At 43.9% G+C, this 15,174-nt stretch overlaps 1 protein-coding gene across 1 annotated transcript; it reads left to right on the plus strand.

Annotated features, from left to right (window-relative positions):
- The first annotated feature begins 302 nt into the window (after positions 1-302).
- Positions 303-11,085, plus strand: C7H16orf54 (chromosome 7 C16orf54 homolog). Its single transcript, XM_069244134.1, has 2 exons — positions 303-493; positions 9,820-11,085. Exon 2 carries the CDS (start codon positions 9,851-9,853, stop codon positions 10,898-10,900), a length of 1,050 nt encoding a protein of 349 aa, XP_069100235.1. The 5' UTR covers positions 303-493; positions 9,820-9,850; the 3' UTR covers positions 10,901-11,085.
- The last annotated feature ends 4,089 nt before the right edge of the window (positions 11,086-15,174 follow it).

The raw sequence follows: 15,174 nt of genomic DNA on the forward strand, positions 1-15,174 counted from the left end.
GTATCTTCAAAAGTTGCTTATAAAACCGGGCTTCTAAAAAAAGGCAGTAGAACTGAGTTAAAGTCGTTCCTTCTTGTTTTTTGGTTGACTTAGAACTGAGTTAAAGTTGCTTCTTTGTTTTTTTTTTTGGTTGACTGACAGCACTAAAAGAGATTTTGATGATTGTGAAACCACTGGGCCAACCCACTGACCACATCCTTACTTTGGCGTGGCTCTTCCTTCGCAGCCTAGGAGGAGCCTCTGTAACTCATGGCAACGCGCTACCATCTCACATTTATTTGTCATCTGAGCTGAGGGTGGGGCGGGGGGGCACACAGGAAAGTCATTACCCAGCCTGCCTGTGGCTTTGTCACCAAGCACAGATGTTAAGATAGATAGGATTTTTAAGTTGTACCAGGCTCAATCAGGGTGGCTTGAACAAAGAATGTATTCCGCCGGCTTTTTATTTCGATCCATGTAAGGTTCTCAGATCTGGAGGAGTTCAGACTGGACGGTAAGATTTGTTTATTAGTTTTGCTTTTTGCTGTTGATTAAATGGAAGCCACACATTTTTTGTTAGTGTTCTCTGAGCGACGAAAAGAGGAAGTAGCAAGCCAAGTTGCTTTGTTGAGAGCTGTCTTTCCCTATTTTTGAATTACATTTCCACCCTATGTGTCTTTTAAGAGAAGATTTCCACTGTATGCACTCCAAATGCTGTATCTCTTTTTGTGACCATTGCTCTTATTATTTCTCCCTTTTTTACTACAGTCCTCTTTGTGGCTTGTGTCTATCACAGTAATTGGGGCACTTCCTGTCCCTTCCGCTCCACAATACACTGCATCACATGATTTCCTCCTCATTTTCTGAACTAGAATGTAACATTGTTGCATTTGCATACCCTGGTTTTCTCCTGTAGTGTGTTGCTTTTTAATCTGGAAAGACAGTTCTGCTATCTGAACCTGCAAGGTCTGTGTACAGGAGGGATAATTGCCATCTGAGGGCTGAGCCTATATGATCTGATGAACGTGAAGGATAAGTCTTCGGTCTGAGACTGCAAGATCTGTGCAACATAGCATATGACTCAACACTTTGAGTTCAGGGATTTTTAAGATCTGTTCCATTTGTGGGGCAGCTGAGCTATCTGTTGTCTGATTGCTATAGTTCATTCCCATAGCCGCCATACTATGTACCCTCCCTCTACCTCTGGATGTATGTTGCCTCTCCCTAATCACTGTGTACTTCCCATCACATCCTACGTCTGGCTATGTCACCGTTACAATATCATGCTTCACTGCACATCCCATCTCTGCCCTGCTCCGAAAAGCCCGTTTCTGGGTCCACATTCCTGCCCCCATCACCCAGTCTCTTCCAGTCTCTGGAAAGCCTCCTCTTCTTTACTGCCCCTCTTGTTACTTTGTGTACCACCCCTTTTCTGCTATTGCCCTTCCCAACTTTGCTGTGTCCTGCTCCTCCATATCACTGTGCCCTACCGTCTGCATAACCCTAGCCTCCTGTATTCCGAGCGGTGTCAGAATGAGGTGTGCACATGGTTGTGAGCCTTGATGACTTATTAGACATGTAATTTGAGTGAGGTCTTGAATATCACCGAGCTCCCCCACTCAAAGGACATGGTACCCTTTATTGAAGCTTTCTGTCTGAAAGTCACATTTTGTACTAAAAAATGAATTTTTGTTCGAACTCTCTTGAATCTCACACCCTTAGTTTACTTTTTTCAGGTTAAGAATTTTTCATTTTCGTGCTGCTCTGGGCACATTGTCTTATCCTTACCATTAGGAAGCATGTGCAGTATGAACAATTTAGACCAATCAGGTCATACTGACTTCCAGTGAGAAGCTCATGCTACTCTGACTCTATTATTATTGGGCAGAAACACTCTCACACGGTCTAGCACGATTTTGAACAATCCTATCTTTTAATGTTAAAGGTAGTGCCGTAATTCACTTGTTAGAAATTAAACCTGCCCTTAGTTGAACCTAGCTAATGCCCTCCCTCATTTTTAGATCTAGGTTTTGATAGCACATCTGCCACATACTTATTACTTACAGATTGGGCTTTGGATTCACTACTTTAACCAATAGTTTTCCACACACAAGCCTCTTTCAGATATTGACTTGAGACTTTTTTAAATCACATCTTTTTCCAGACAAGCATTCCTACTTCACCTAAAGCTATTGGCTGTTGGGTTTATTATTTCGCCTTCATACGAGTCCATGTATTGAACTGCATGCAGGGCTACTTTAGAAGTATAGACCTGTCTACTCTGGTCTCTCTCCGATGTGCGTCGTTCTGATATTGGAATGCTGCATGCATTAGGGTATTACAATTACACTTATTGGCTTTGCTAACCATAATTCCTTAAAACCTACAAACCCATAATCAAAAGTGAGACACAATTTTACCGCCCCAGATACTGCTCGCCTGCACATGCTCAACAGGAGAAACAAATACATCAATTAGGCCCCTTTTGTACATTCCTAAGTCCAGAAAACATTACAAAATATTCTGTTTGCATTGGAAGTTGAGGATCTTAGATTTCAAATTTAGTTGTCTGATTGTGAAAGACCGTTTGTGGGCTATTCCAAGAATTTACAGTCGGTTCAGAGCCCACCCACTGCATCAGTTGGGTAGCTTTGTTCTCTCTTTAAGTTGCTTGCTTCTTATTTGATGACTTTCCTTCCTCTTCTTGTGTTTCTCACACCCTTGGGTTAAAGCTTCTTTATCATCTTTTTGATTGGATGCCTTGAATTGTTCCTCTGCTCAGTTTTTTGGTGGGTACAGCAACTGTCATAAGCTGCCAATAGCTCTGCTATAAGAGTAAACACTGTGTGCCCTTAGAATGTTATTATTCTTATTGACTGATCTAAATGGCATCTGCTGTCTTAAATTGGTTAGTTAAAACAGTATATGGCATTCGTGTTATTCTGTAGGCATTCCTACACAATGAGGCAGCTAACAACTGCGCCAGCGTCATTGCACCTATTTTTTCTGCTGATGCTGTGCGAAAAGTATTGGTAAAGTGAATAGGTCTACAGTGTGCGAGTTATTGTCTTTACCAGTTCTTGTTTCCTATTTCAATTTTAAATAAAAGACAGCGGCCATTTAAATATTGACCTAGATTTTCTTTGACATGGACGCCATTGGTTCCCAGAACTATATGCATGAAAATATTCCTTACAAAAAACCTAAAGCAGTTCCCAAATTCCAAGTAAAGAGTTTTACAGCTTACATTCCAAAAAGGCAAATAAAGGTTCCAAAAAGATTCTACTCTCATGTATATGCTCAATAATACTTCCCTTTCAGCACCTTCATCCTAAAAGTATACTTAGCAGCAAGATATCAATCCAACACACACACACACACACACACACAACTGCACATGTTCAGAAAATACATTTATCTTACACGTGCTCAGTGACTAAAATGGAGTGTCAAGTGCATCAGCATGCAGTTATAGCATTCAGCATGGTGTGCCTCGAAAAGCGGTGAATTAGTAATTTTAGAGCCCACAAGGAGTTCTTGAAAAAGCTGGAGCCGGGTGATGGCCAAGGGCAATGTGAGTGATAGGCTTTGACGGGTAAGCAACTTGGCACACTCTCCTTTGCTTCAGAGGTGTTTCATTGAGGTTTTATGAGTGAGGCCACTTGCTTTGCTTTCCCTGCCCAGTCTCATGGGTACAAATTTACCACCTCGTCTACCAGAAGATAAATCTTGCTATGACGGTTTCACAGTAGGTGAAGCAAAGCTCTGATGTGAGCAACCAGCAGAGGAGATTTCATGTGGCGAGCAGTGTTTTCTTGATGGTGGAGGATATCACATGGGTTTGCTTTATTATGATATGGCCTTGATCTTACTGGCCAGTATAAAAGGGCTGGAGTTTTGCTGAGTATCCAGAGCTTGGGACTGTGGCTCTGTTGGCAGTAGGTGGGTAGTATTTTGTAAACTCTTAGCTGAGGTACAAGAATGAGCATGTTGCGTCAGTAGCTGAACTAGAGATTGGGCTGTGTGAGCGCTGTTACCTCTTCTGAACTACCAGAGTCAGAGTCAAGAGGCCTGGATTGTAGGTCATCTTCCCAAGGTATTCCGTGGAGGGAGACAGTGCTTCATCTGGTGGTGTGGTGTGAGTGTCATGGTATCCCCATTGAATGAGATATCAATAGGTGCACTCTCACAACAGTCTATGGGCAATGAAGCAGTCTGGAGGACAGGGTATGAAGCGATCTCTAAGTGGGGGTACTGGAGGTTATAGCGATACAGGCATTCTATCACTCATTATCCCTGTGAGACGCCCAGGCATTAGCTGGATCTTCTAATTTTGTATTCACCTTAGACATTCCTATGCTTTTTGGGACCTATGCGAATCGCTCTTGTCAATACTGACAATTTGGTCGTAGAGAAGTCTCTCTTGGTTTTGGATACAACCATTGTTTTCTCTTGGCTTAGCTGAGAGATATAGCACTTCCTAGATGAATGCTTGATTGACAATGTTTTCCTAGGTCAAGGTCAAAATAGTATTGTATGGTTCCATTGATCACAAATTGTGCATGTTAAGATAATGCAAAGCAATACTACAGCCAACTATTTAGCAGATATTCATCCCTTGTCTGAAAAAAATGTTTGGTATTTTCGAACATGCAACCCCATTCCAGTGGTGCCACCTGCTTGAGTGCTTATGCCTCTCCACCGCCTAGCAGAATATTTTATTTACCGATTACCTGTCTCCAATCCCTTTCCCACTTGCCCACCTTTTAAGGACATGGGCTGGGACATGAAGTGCTGGAGCCAGAGGTGCTTGAAGGCAGGGTCTGGAGCATGAACACGTTGGTGCTGGTTCAAAGATTAATCAACACATAGATGTGGGCCAACACTGCAGAGCACCCCTCAGTCTTGAGCAAATGTGTTCATGAGACGATCACAGCTGTAGTTGTCCTGCTTTGCCAAAAGGTGCTGTCTCAGAAGATGCTAGTGGAGCCTTCCTTGGTGCATGTTAGGAGCCACACAGGATCAAGGTGGCACTTACACTGATCAGGAAGGCCTGCTACATCTCTGAAGTAAGTGGATGGGATGGAGTTCACAATAAGCACCCATTCAAGGAGGTCGAAGTGTGGTCAGCTAGGCTGAGCTCGGATCATAGATTCTTTGGGTATTGTTAGAAAATTAAGCTGCCAACTACAGTACTCTGAGTCTTGTTGTGAGTGCTGGTACATCAGAGGGGAGCAGCTAGTGCCTCACGGGAGATCAAATACAGACCTGCCTGTGGATCCTGCTTCCAGCAGCCTTCTTGCTCGCACACTTTGAAACACACGCAGTATGGACCCACAAGCACAACATGCCTCATACGTATGCTAGGTTGCTTTCACACTATCAGTGGAATCTACTTTCAGTTGGTTCCAGCCTCCATACCTTGCTAAGGCCCCAGTAGATAATAAGGGAACCACTATACTGAATACCCATTCACTACCCCCAAATATTTGCAGACTGTAAACTCTTAATTTATTGAGGATTTAGAAGAACAAATCTCCCCAGTCTCCACCTCAACAAATACCATACCTGAACGAAGTTAGAGCCATAAGAAATCATTCAAACCTAATAAGCATCGAGATTCACTGCCCTAACACAAAAGGTTCATACTATTGATGGGTGACTAACTTCTTTCCACAAAGCCTGCTCTGAGACAGAAACCATTGTACGATCAGTACTTGCCACCAAATGAAAATTCTCACATGTAAACATAAAGGCTTAGAAAATAGGTCTTGATTTGCAAATGTATAAAGTGTGGGAGTTCCCAATGGTGCAATGGGAATGGAAAGGATGTAAATTCCAATATTATTCTGTGGGTATTAGGCCTTCTCATTTATCACGTCTTTGACAAGGTCCAAGCACATGCATTCCAAGAAACCCAGAGTCTCTCTACAGCACACCACGTTCAATCTGGCAAGACTCAGCCCAGTAGCAGACCACACATTATCATAGTCTTCTTCCAACGTTTCAATAGCAAGAAGATTCTGGCTCTTGCTGGAAAAAGGCAATAGATTTCCACTCTGAAGTTTTCACTTTTTCTATATTTTTCCACCAGTTTTGAAGACCAGAACCCCCTGTGGTCTGTGAAATGGTCACAATAACTATACAGACCCATCACACCAGATCATTTCTCCCAGGCATATAACAAAGTGTTCATAGCATGGGTGGATTTAGATACATAGGCTCTTCTTACTCCTGTCATCTAGTGTGGGCCCAGACATTTGTTCAAAGAAGTCAGAGGTATGTGATCTGTTGTGACTCCTTCCATAGACTACATTGCAAGTGGACAATGATTTTAGCTGCCATTGGGTTCGGATGTTTTGTATACGAGCTCAGGGACCGATATGTTCTTGCTAACTATTTTGGGATGAGCTCTTCAAGATTTTGGACTCTGAAGGCAACTGGCAAACCTTCTCCCACTGCACACTCATTTCCCTGACATCTCAGCACCCTGTGATCAGATTTCTAGTTCAGGCCAGCATTCAACAACCTACAAGGGAATGCAGGTTTCATTTTCAGAGGATGCGTAGGGAAGGGTGCTATAGAATGTACATTATTCCGTTTCTGACAGTGCTGCAACAAGGTCATTCATGCATATACAACAGCTTCGGGTCCCAAGACCCTCCGAGCCCTCCAACAACCTCCAAGATCCGACCCATCGAACCACCACAGACCCTGCACTGCTGGACCACCCTCACCACAGACAAGACCTGCACCATCAAATTAAGCAGCATCCACTCTGGAGTACCTACGGACCCCTCTCCTCACCACATTTTCAACAAGGCCAACACATCAATCGCACTTGAGGTCTGACACACCCTCAACTGTTCCATAGAGACAGCCACCTTCCCAGAAGACTGGAAGCATGCCGAGATCCACCCGCTCTTGAAGAAACACACGGCCGATGCCCTGGACCTCAAGCATTACAGCCCAATCTCTCTGCTGCCTTTCCCAGCCAAGGTCATCGAAAAGGCCATCAACTCTCAGCTCTGCAAGCATATCGAGGACAACATCACCCTGGAACCTTCCAATCAGGCTTCAGGAGCAATCACAGCATGGAGACAGCCCTCCTCACCGCCACAGATGACATCCACTCACTACTCGACCACGGCCATACAGCAGCCCTCATCCTACTGGAACTATAGGCCACCTTTGACACGGTCTTACACCTCACCCTCTGCTCCAGGCTCCACACAGCTGGCATCCACGAAAAGGCCCTATAATGGATACGCTCCTTCCTGTCAGGCAGAACACAGAGAGTCAGATTCTCGCCTTACCTGTCAGAACCTACGGAGATCAGCTGCAGAGTTCCACTGGGCTCCTCCTTGAGCCCCAACATTCTTCAACATCTATATGGCCCGCTCGCATTCATCGTCAGAGACCATGGGCTGAACACCATCTCCTACGTCGACGATACCCAGCTGATCATCTCTTTTACCGAAAACCCCACTATTGCCAAGAAGAATTTCCTCACTGGAATGGAAGCCATCACAGCATGGGTGAAGGACAGCTGCATCAAGCTCAACTCTGACAAGACCGATATCCTCATCCTGGGACTATCTACATCAGCCTGGGATGATTCCTGGTGGCCATTGTCCCTCGGCACCTCTCTATCCCAACAAACCACGCACGGAACCTTGGCTTCATCCTGGACTCATCACTCACCATGACCTGCATTGACAACTCAGTTGCATCCTCCTGCTTTCACACACTCCAACTTCTCTGGAGGATCTACAAATGGATCCCAAAGGACTGCCTCAAAACCATAACCCATGCCCTGGTTACCAAAAGACTCGACTATGGCAACCCCCTTCCACCCCAGTACCACCCTCAAGAACCAGGAGAAACAACAGCACATCCAAAACGCCTCCGCCAGACTCATCCTGGACATCGCTGCCACAAACATATCTCCAGTCACCTAAGAGACGTCCACTGACTTCCTATTGAGAAAAGAATGAACTTCCAGCTCCTCGTCCACGGTTACATGGCCCTCCACAACCTAGGACCTGCCTACCTCAACCACTGCATCACCTTCTACTCCCCCACCAGACCTCTCTGCTCCGCTCAACAAGCACTAGTCACCATACCCTGCATACGGAGGACCTTGGGTGGTGGAAGATCCTTTGCGTACCTCATGGCAAAGAGCTGGAACAACCGGACCCTGCACCTCAGGCAGTCACCATCACTACCTCAATTCAGAAAGGACCTTAAAACCTGGCTCTTCAACAGAAGCTCAGAGGACAAACCCCCTTAGTACCTTGAGATCCTTATGGATGAGCAGTTGTGCTTTATAAACCCTGATTTGGTTTTGTTTTGAACACCAAGAACTCTTGGTTGGATCAACATTGTGTATGCAAACGTAGTCTCTCATCTGACCACAACAACTCCTTCTGCAGCTTTTGCCCCACTTTTGGGTGTAGATGTTCAAATACCATGCAGAGAGATGCTGGGCCCATCATAAAATACAGCAGCAACGTTCGCACCAAAACCTGTTACATCTTCGAGGAACAAGACCCACTCAACATCAAGTAACATGAAGCAGGTCCTTCTAGCCTACCAATGGTGCAGGGCACTCCAAGCCCGGAGGCTGTCTTCTCCACTGCCTCTGAGGAGGAGCACAATGAAGCTGAGATTCCATCTCCAAAACCTTCCTGCCTTCAGACGAAGACTGCACCTGTGTCTACAGGTCCTATGCCAGCACTCAAGAGCCACTTAACAAAACCTCAATCCCAAAGCGCACCCTGATTGAGGGGGAGCACTGCTTCTGAGGGAGTTCGGCATTGAGGCCAGAGTGGACCCTAAGTGGCAATGACCTTTTTGCCTGGTCCACCACCCAATACCGGTCAACACCACTAAAGATGAAAACAAGCCTTGAGAAAGTCCTGAGAGAAGACGAAACATGTGTCGGCTGAAGCTTCCATCTATTGGCTGGAAACTCTAAAAGTGTGATCATTAGAGATCTGACATCTCTTTGGAATCTAATTGGATATGAATTGTTATGTGGTTTTATGTATGTTTCTGTATATGTCTTAGAATATTTTTTCTGTGAATGTGTACATTTAATAAATAGATTTGTGATATATGTCTTAGTTGTAAATATCAACTAGTATTGATATTAATCATTTCCAAAATTCACACCCAGACGCCTACATTTTTTCTTCACATCGAAGCATTTCATGTAAGGATGCAACTGATCTTGTGTTTCATCTCTTATAATTAGAAGTTTTATATTTGAGATATGGTGTGCTCCACTGTTTTTGTTTTGTGATTAACTGGTGTTGTTTGTGACACCAGCATATACATGTTGGCAACGGATGTACTATAGTGTATGAGCACCTTCACATTTTCAATTTGACTCAAAACATATAGGAATGTGCAGCATAGATGTAGTCATCGTTGCCTTTTGTATTTTCAATAAATAGCACCATTCCACCGACCAATTCAGAACCAGGCCCATTGTGTTTTTTTATCCAAAGTTTGATTAACTTTACCCTTGCATTGATAGTGGCATACCTGTCACTATCAATGCAAAAGTGCAATTAATTTAACTTAGGCTATTGGCAAAATATGGGATCTCACGCAGATGTGAATGGTTTTAGCACTACTATGTGTTCTCCTATACCACGAGAACACTGTGTACTTAAGATAGCCACAAGATGAGTAAAAATGTGATAGGCTGCTGTGTGATGCTTCTTAAAAAGAGATATCTGCTGAAGCGAAGTTGTGAGTGGTTTCAGTAGTGATGGCATCAAGCATAAATTCTATGTCTCATTCTCTTCCTTTTTTTCCCCATTTCTTCAGACCTCCACCAGTGCTGCACACCATCTTCACTATGGCTGCTGCTTCTTCCATAAGCAGTGGTGATGTACATGGGGTGCTTGTCGTGATGGTTCTCTTTTTGTGCCTCACCTTCGTTCAATTGGAGTCCACCGAACTTAATGAGCATTCTAAACTGAAGACACCCACAATACCTTATGCAGTAGACAATGAGACTCTCAGCACCAATCATCGTGAGAATCAGACCATGCCAACACTGACCGAAACTATGACAACTCTTACCATGACCACAATGACTCCAAATGTGACCCGCACAACACAAAGCATTTCAACTTCCACAACCACAGCATCAGATAATCCACTCTGTCGCCGTTGCTTAATTGCCATGGCAGTTCTGGCAATAGTGGCTGCCATTTTTATGGTAACTACAATTGTGCTGTGCAGTAAAGTGCTGAACATGCCTAAGGAACCGTCCCACCAGCAACGTAGCACCAAGATGTCAGCAAGAAGTTCCCCCACTGGCAGCTCTACTCAGGGGTTCTGGATTGAGCCAGCTGCCACCATGAAGGAGAGATCAGAGTTCTGGTATAGAGGTTCTACCAAGAAACAGGAAAATGGACTATCAAACCATACCAGTGGTTTCACTGATGATGTCGACTCTTGGACTCAGCCACCTGTCCCAAAGGCACGAGCAGCCCATGGGGCACGCCAGAGCTCCATTTCGAGAGCTGGCACAGACCGACATCTTCTGGCCCCACCCGTGATAACGCTGCATAACATCAATGACTTCTGGCAGAGGGAAGGCAGGTCGGACAATAGCAGCTTTAAGGCGGTGCCCAGCTCACATGGCACTATCAGTGAAGCAGGTGCTGATTCCAACAGTACAGAGGAACATGGGTCAGAGTTCTTCCAAGTCAGTGCATCTGTTGGAGGCCGGCAGGAGCTGGGTGACACCGGAGGTGATGATGGCTGTGATGTGGAAGAGGAACTTGAAGCATTCCCAGTTGTGCAACCCAAGGTGACGCCAGAGCAGATCTCGGCTTTCTGGAACCGTGGTCGTGTTGCAGATTCAAGGTTTCGAAACGGGGAGGTTACTCTGCTATAAGGTTGTGCAGTGGGGCTACGAGTGGACAATTATAGAGATGTCATGCAGTAAGAGAAATGGTTCAGGCTGGCATACCCTGTGATTTTTTGCATTTGGGGGCCTTATAAAGGGCCCGGGACAAAAGCTAAAAATGTTATTTGTGTGATGAAGTGATACCACAACTATTAAAACATGTTGAGGCGATATTAATTGGGAAATCATTATAAACCAATCCATGGACGTATCAAGAAGCCTAAATATTTGTATGTTCTGTATTGCAAAATGTACTATATCTACATGTGCAGTCCCGCGCTCCACCTCTTTTGTAAATGGAGAGAGGTGCAGGGTGGTTGTAAATCAATGTACAGTATTTGATTCTGTGGTGGCACATAAGCAACAGTCGTGGTGGCAACGTCTTTCAAGGACTTAGTAACGTACGCAGCATTTTCTTTTGTTTCTGTACAGTTGAGTTAGTCATGATCCAGATAAGGGAAACAGGAATAGGAAGTGCTGAATCTCGGAGAGGGGGTCGGCTCTACACATGTTTAAGAGTCACAGTCATGAGCAGAAGGAGCTCTCATACATAATGTGAACAGAATTTCCCTCGGTGGGTCCTAGCTTAGTTTTGGTCATTTTGATTTGTAAAAATTTACACATTTTCTTCTGCGACTTTTCCAAAATATTAGTTTTTTTGGAATGCATTTCAGTGTAACATTAAAGCTTAACCCTCATTTCCGTCAAAAAAGTGAACGCATTAGATCTTTGGCTTTGTAGAACTGACATTAGAGGTACTCATAATTTGAGTGTCGAACCGGGTTAGCTTTGGGATCAGAAGTGTTCGATCTTTATTTTTAGAAGTAGGTTTCAGAATCATAGGGAAGAAAATAAAAAATATATATTTTTAGTTTATTGCAAATAAGGAGGTTGGCACTGTAAACTGCAGATATACTACCACTCGTTTAATGTTCCATGTTAAGGTTTTTGAACCTGAAATACACCATTGCAAATCTGGTCTGAAAACTCATCTTGGCCAAACTTGCACTGTGGCCAAGACACGATGGTGTGTCCCCTTTCCAGTCACAACACTGCCCCCTCCTGACCAACTATATCACCTCCTGCTCCAACAGTGTTTGTTTTTGCCACAACCTATCTATTGTGCTTAAAAAAATCCTCACCTGACCAAAATATGTCCCCAGATCTCCCCATGCCACATCCACCTCCAACTCTTTATTTCTGCTTCTTGGTGAACAGGCTGTAGCAAATATTTCAGTTGTCTGTCTATAAAAATTCAGCTTTATCACTGTCTTTGAAAATGTTGTTAGTCTCGCCCTCTCTGAACCAATGGAGGATTCTCACTCCCTTGGACGATGTAAAGTTTCTCAGTGTCTCTCCAGAATCAGTGGAGATCCACACATCCATCCTTAACCATTGGTGTCCCACCTCCTCAACTACTCCATCAATCTCCAGAATCATTGGAGGTTAATCCATGCCAGCTTGGAGACATAAGAGTTTCTGTTCTTTCTGAAACCTATGGAGGTCCTTTCTTCTTTGTAAACATTTGAGATCCCTCTATTTCTGTAATCATTCAACGTCCCCTCTTTCAGTGACGATTTCAAGGAGGGAAAACCATGTAGCTCTGTCTGTCAGGAGCCATTTGGTGCCCTCCCCACTTCTTATCCATTCAAGGTCCCACATATCTAGAGTACTAGGGCTTCCCCTTCCCTCTGTGAAACTGCCAGTCTCCAGCTCTTCAATTTGTGGTACTACCACCTCAAGGTACCTGGGGTTTCGACAGTATTGTCCTAATGCACACTGACCTGCATATCGTTAGGTGCTCAAGAGCAGTGACCCCTTGTACAAGTAATGGGGTTCCCATTGTCATATACATGGATCTTGCCAGATGGAATCCAAGGTTCCACTGTCTGATTTGCTGCTTGTAGGACACAACACACTCCACCAAATGAAATCCTTCAATGTAAATTGAGATGGACGTTGCCAGTGGTATAAAACAAAGTGTCATCAGGGGCTGAGTACTATTTCCTCCCTAATTCCAGTTACAAGCCCATTGGAATTAGAAAATCTGAGAGAACATTGGTGGTCTGCTTTGTTTCACACTGAGATTTCAGCTACTGAATACCAAAATCTCTAAATAAAACACCAGGGAACAATAAGGTACTACCAGAGGAATCAGACCTCGGATTGCCAATTTTCCATGTACTTCCTCATTTCTAAGGGAACTCGCAGGATTCACATTGTGATTTAGGCTAGCTACACACTCCATACCCAGAGTTACTGGTACTGCTGGTATCAGTAACTCCAGGGATAGAAACTTAACTTAAAAAATCAGAGACACTCATGTTATGGGCATCAGTTGCTGCATTTTGAGGTAATTCATAATGGGAAGGATTGGTGTCTGTTACGGAATGACCAGGAACTGTCCTTCATGTAATCTGTAGGATGCACCTAATTATCCTTGAGAAGAAATAAGTAAGACCATAGAGGTCCTCCACATCATGCTGTCACCAAATGCATAAACATCCGTATTCACTCCAACCATCCCTGAAATAGAATGAGATTTGAAGTGGTTGATGTATGAGGCATCCCTGTTATCTGTGGCATAATATATGTAGTTTCCTTTCAGCATCACACGGCTAAACACTTAACACGTGGACATTTTTCTTTTGCGTTTTTTCACCTACCCGCTCCCACAGACTGCTGCCCTTGCACAGCATTCCTCGGTTCATCTGATGCTCAGTTGCCTGAATCTTTGTCTAAACTGGTTTCTTTCTTAGCTCTCCCAACTCCTAAACTGCTTTTAACTTCCTACATTTGAACCCCTACTATGGAACAAATTGGTGGCAACCCTCTTTTTTGCACTCTAGTTTCCATCATTTCCCATTTGATACTGCCTCTGCCTTCTGTTGCATGTTCTACCCCCTAAGAGCTACAGATTGTCAAGACGCCGGAACCCCCCATTAACCACCTGTAGATCACTTCATGAAAATCATGTAATCCGCAAATTCTCACAACTCTAACTAACCAATCTCAGCAGCTTATTTCCAACAAGGTGGAACCCCTGGCTGGCGGAGACCGACCTTCTGATTTTTGCCTTCTTTGGTAAGCCGAGATGCATTGAATTGAATACTCCACATGTTCCCTCCCTACTCCTCTTCAACTCATATCTCCTTCTTTATAATTAAGAAACAATAAAAATTCTGTATTTGACCATTCCGTAGATGTTGAAATGACTGATAGTTTCACTCTGAAATGACTATAATGAACCTCATGAACAAAATCTTTTGTGTTGTTTCGTTTTTTAAATAAGTCGATTTGAATAATTAAAATAATTTTAAATAAGGGCTTAGAGAGAAAACATTTGGAATATTGGAAGGGTCCTAGAGGCGAGTGGAGCTTTTTCCAGTGCCCTTGGACGTAGATTCTGTGATTGCCTTCTCAAGGATGCAGTCCACCTCGGTGGACACTGAAGGTGCCAGGAACAGTCACTTCGTCTTTCAGGGTTCAACCTTGCATACTTGAGCCCTGCCCTTATCATGTGAAACAACACATACCTTTGTGGACCCCAGTGGGATCCAGAAAGGCGTGGAGAGATCATGCTAGAATGGCGCAAACATAGCACTTCTAAAACATTGAAATTTGACAAATTCAAATGGCTAAGACAATTGGTTGTTTCAGATTTTCTGCTTGATTTCTGTTTGATTGACTTTCTACCAATCAGAAGTAGTCCTTCGGTTTGCCTTGCGGGGTGGCCAGTTCCAGTGGCTGGAGCACCCTTCACCTTCCTAGATGATCTTTGAAGTCCTTGGCAAACCAGGGATTAATGGAGCACTGGGATGTGCCCCTTAACAAACAGAATGGTGGTGCAGAATTTAAACGTGGAAAGCACTTGAATCTGTAAGCCGTTGAATTGGTGAAATGGGTTTATTCCACCCCATTTGCATTGCAGCACATATTGTCACCCTGGCCTTGCAGTAACACCCTCACAGCAGACCTGTGTGCATTAGTTACTGTGTCATTCCAACCCACCTTCTTCTAGTGGTGATGCAGGATAGATTTATGTGCCCTAATGAGGTTTCCCATGTCACTGATACATTTAAACTGCAGAACAAACAGCAGTTTTAAAAGTAATTTTTAAATATATACTAAAGGCAACATATGCAGAAATGTGGCTATCACACACGCATCACATTTCCTCTCTGGCTGAAAGTTACAGTTTCATGTGAAAAGGTATTACAGCCTTGTCTGTCAAAGGTTTTCTGGTTAACTTTTAAAAGAGG

This window comes from Pleurodeles waltl, chromosome 7 (assembly GCF_031143425.1).
Source record: "Pleurodeles waltl isolate 20211129_DDA chromosome 7, aPleWal1.hap1.20221129, whole genome shotgun sequence".
NCBI lineage: Eukaryota > Metazoa > Chordata > Amphibia > Caudata > Salamandridae > Pleurodeles > Pleurodeles waltl.

Excerpts from the sequence above, each read along its gene's own strand:
- C7H16orf54 (XM_069244134.1), top strand. The coding sequence starts at position 9,851 with ATGGCTGCTGCTTCTTCCATAAGCAGTGGTGATGTACATGGGGTGCTT.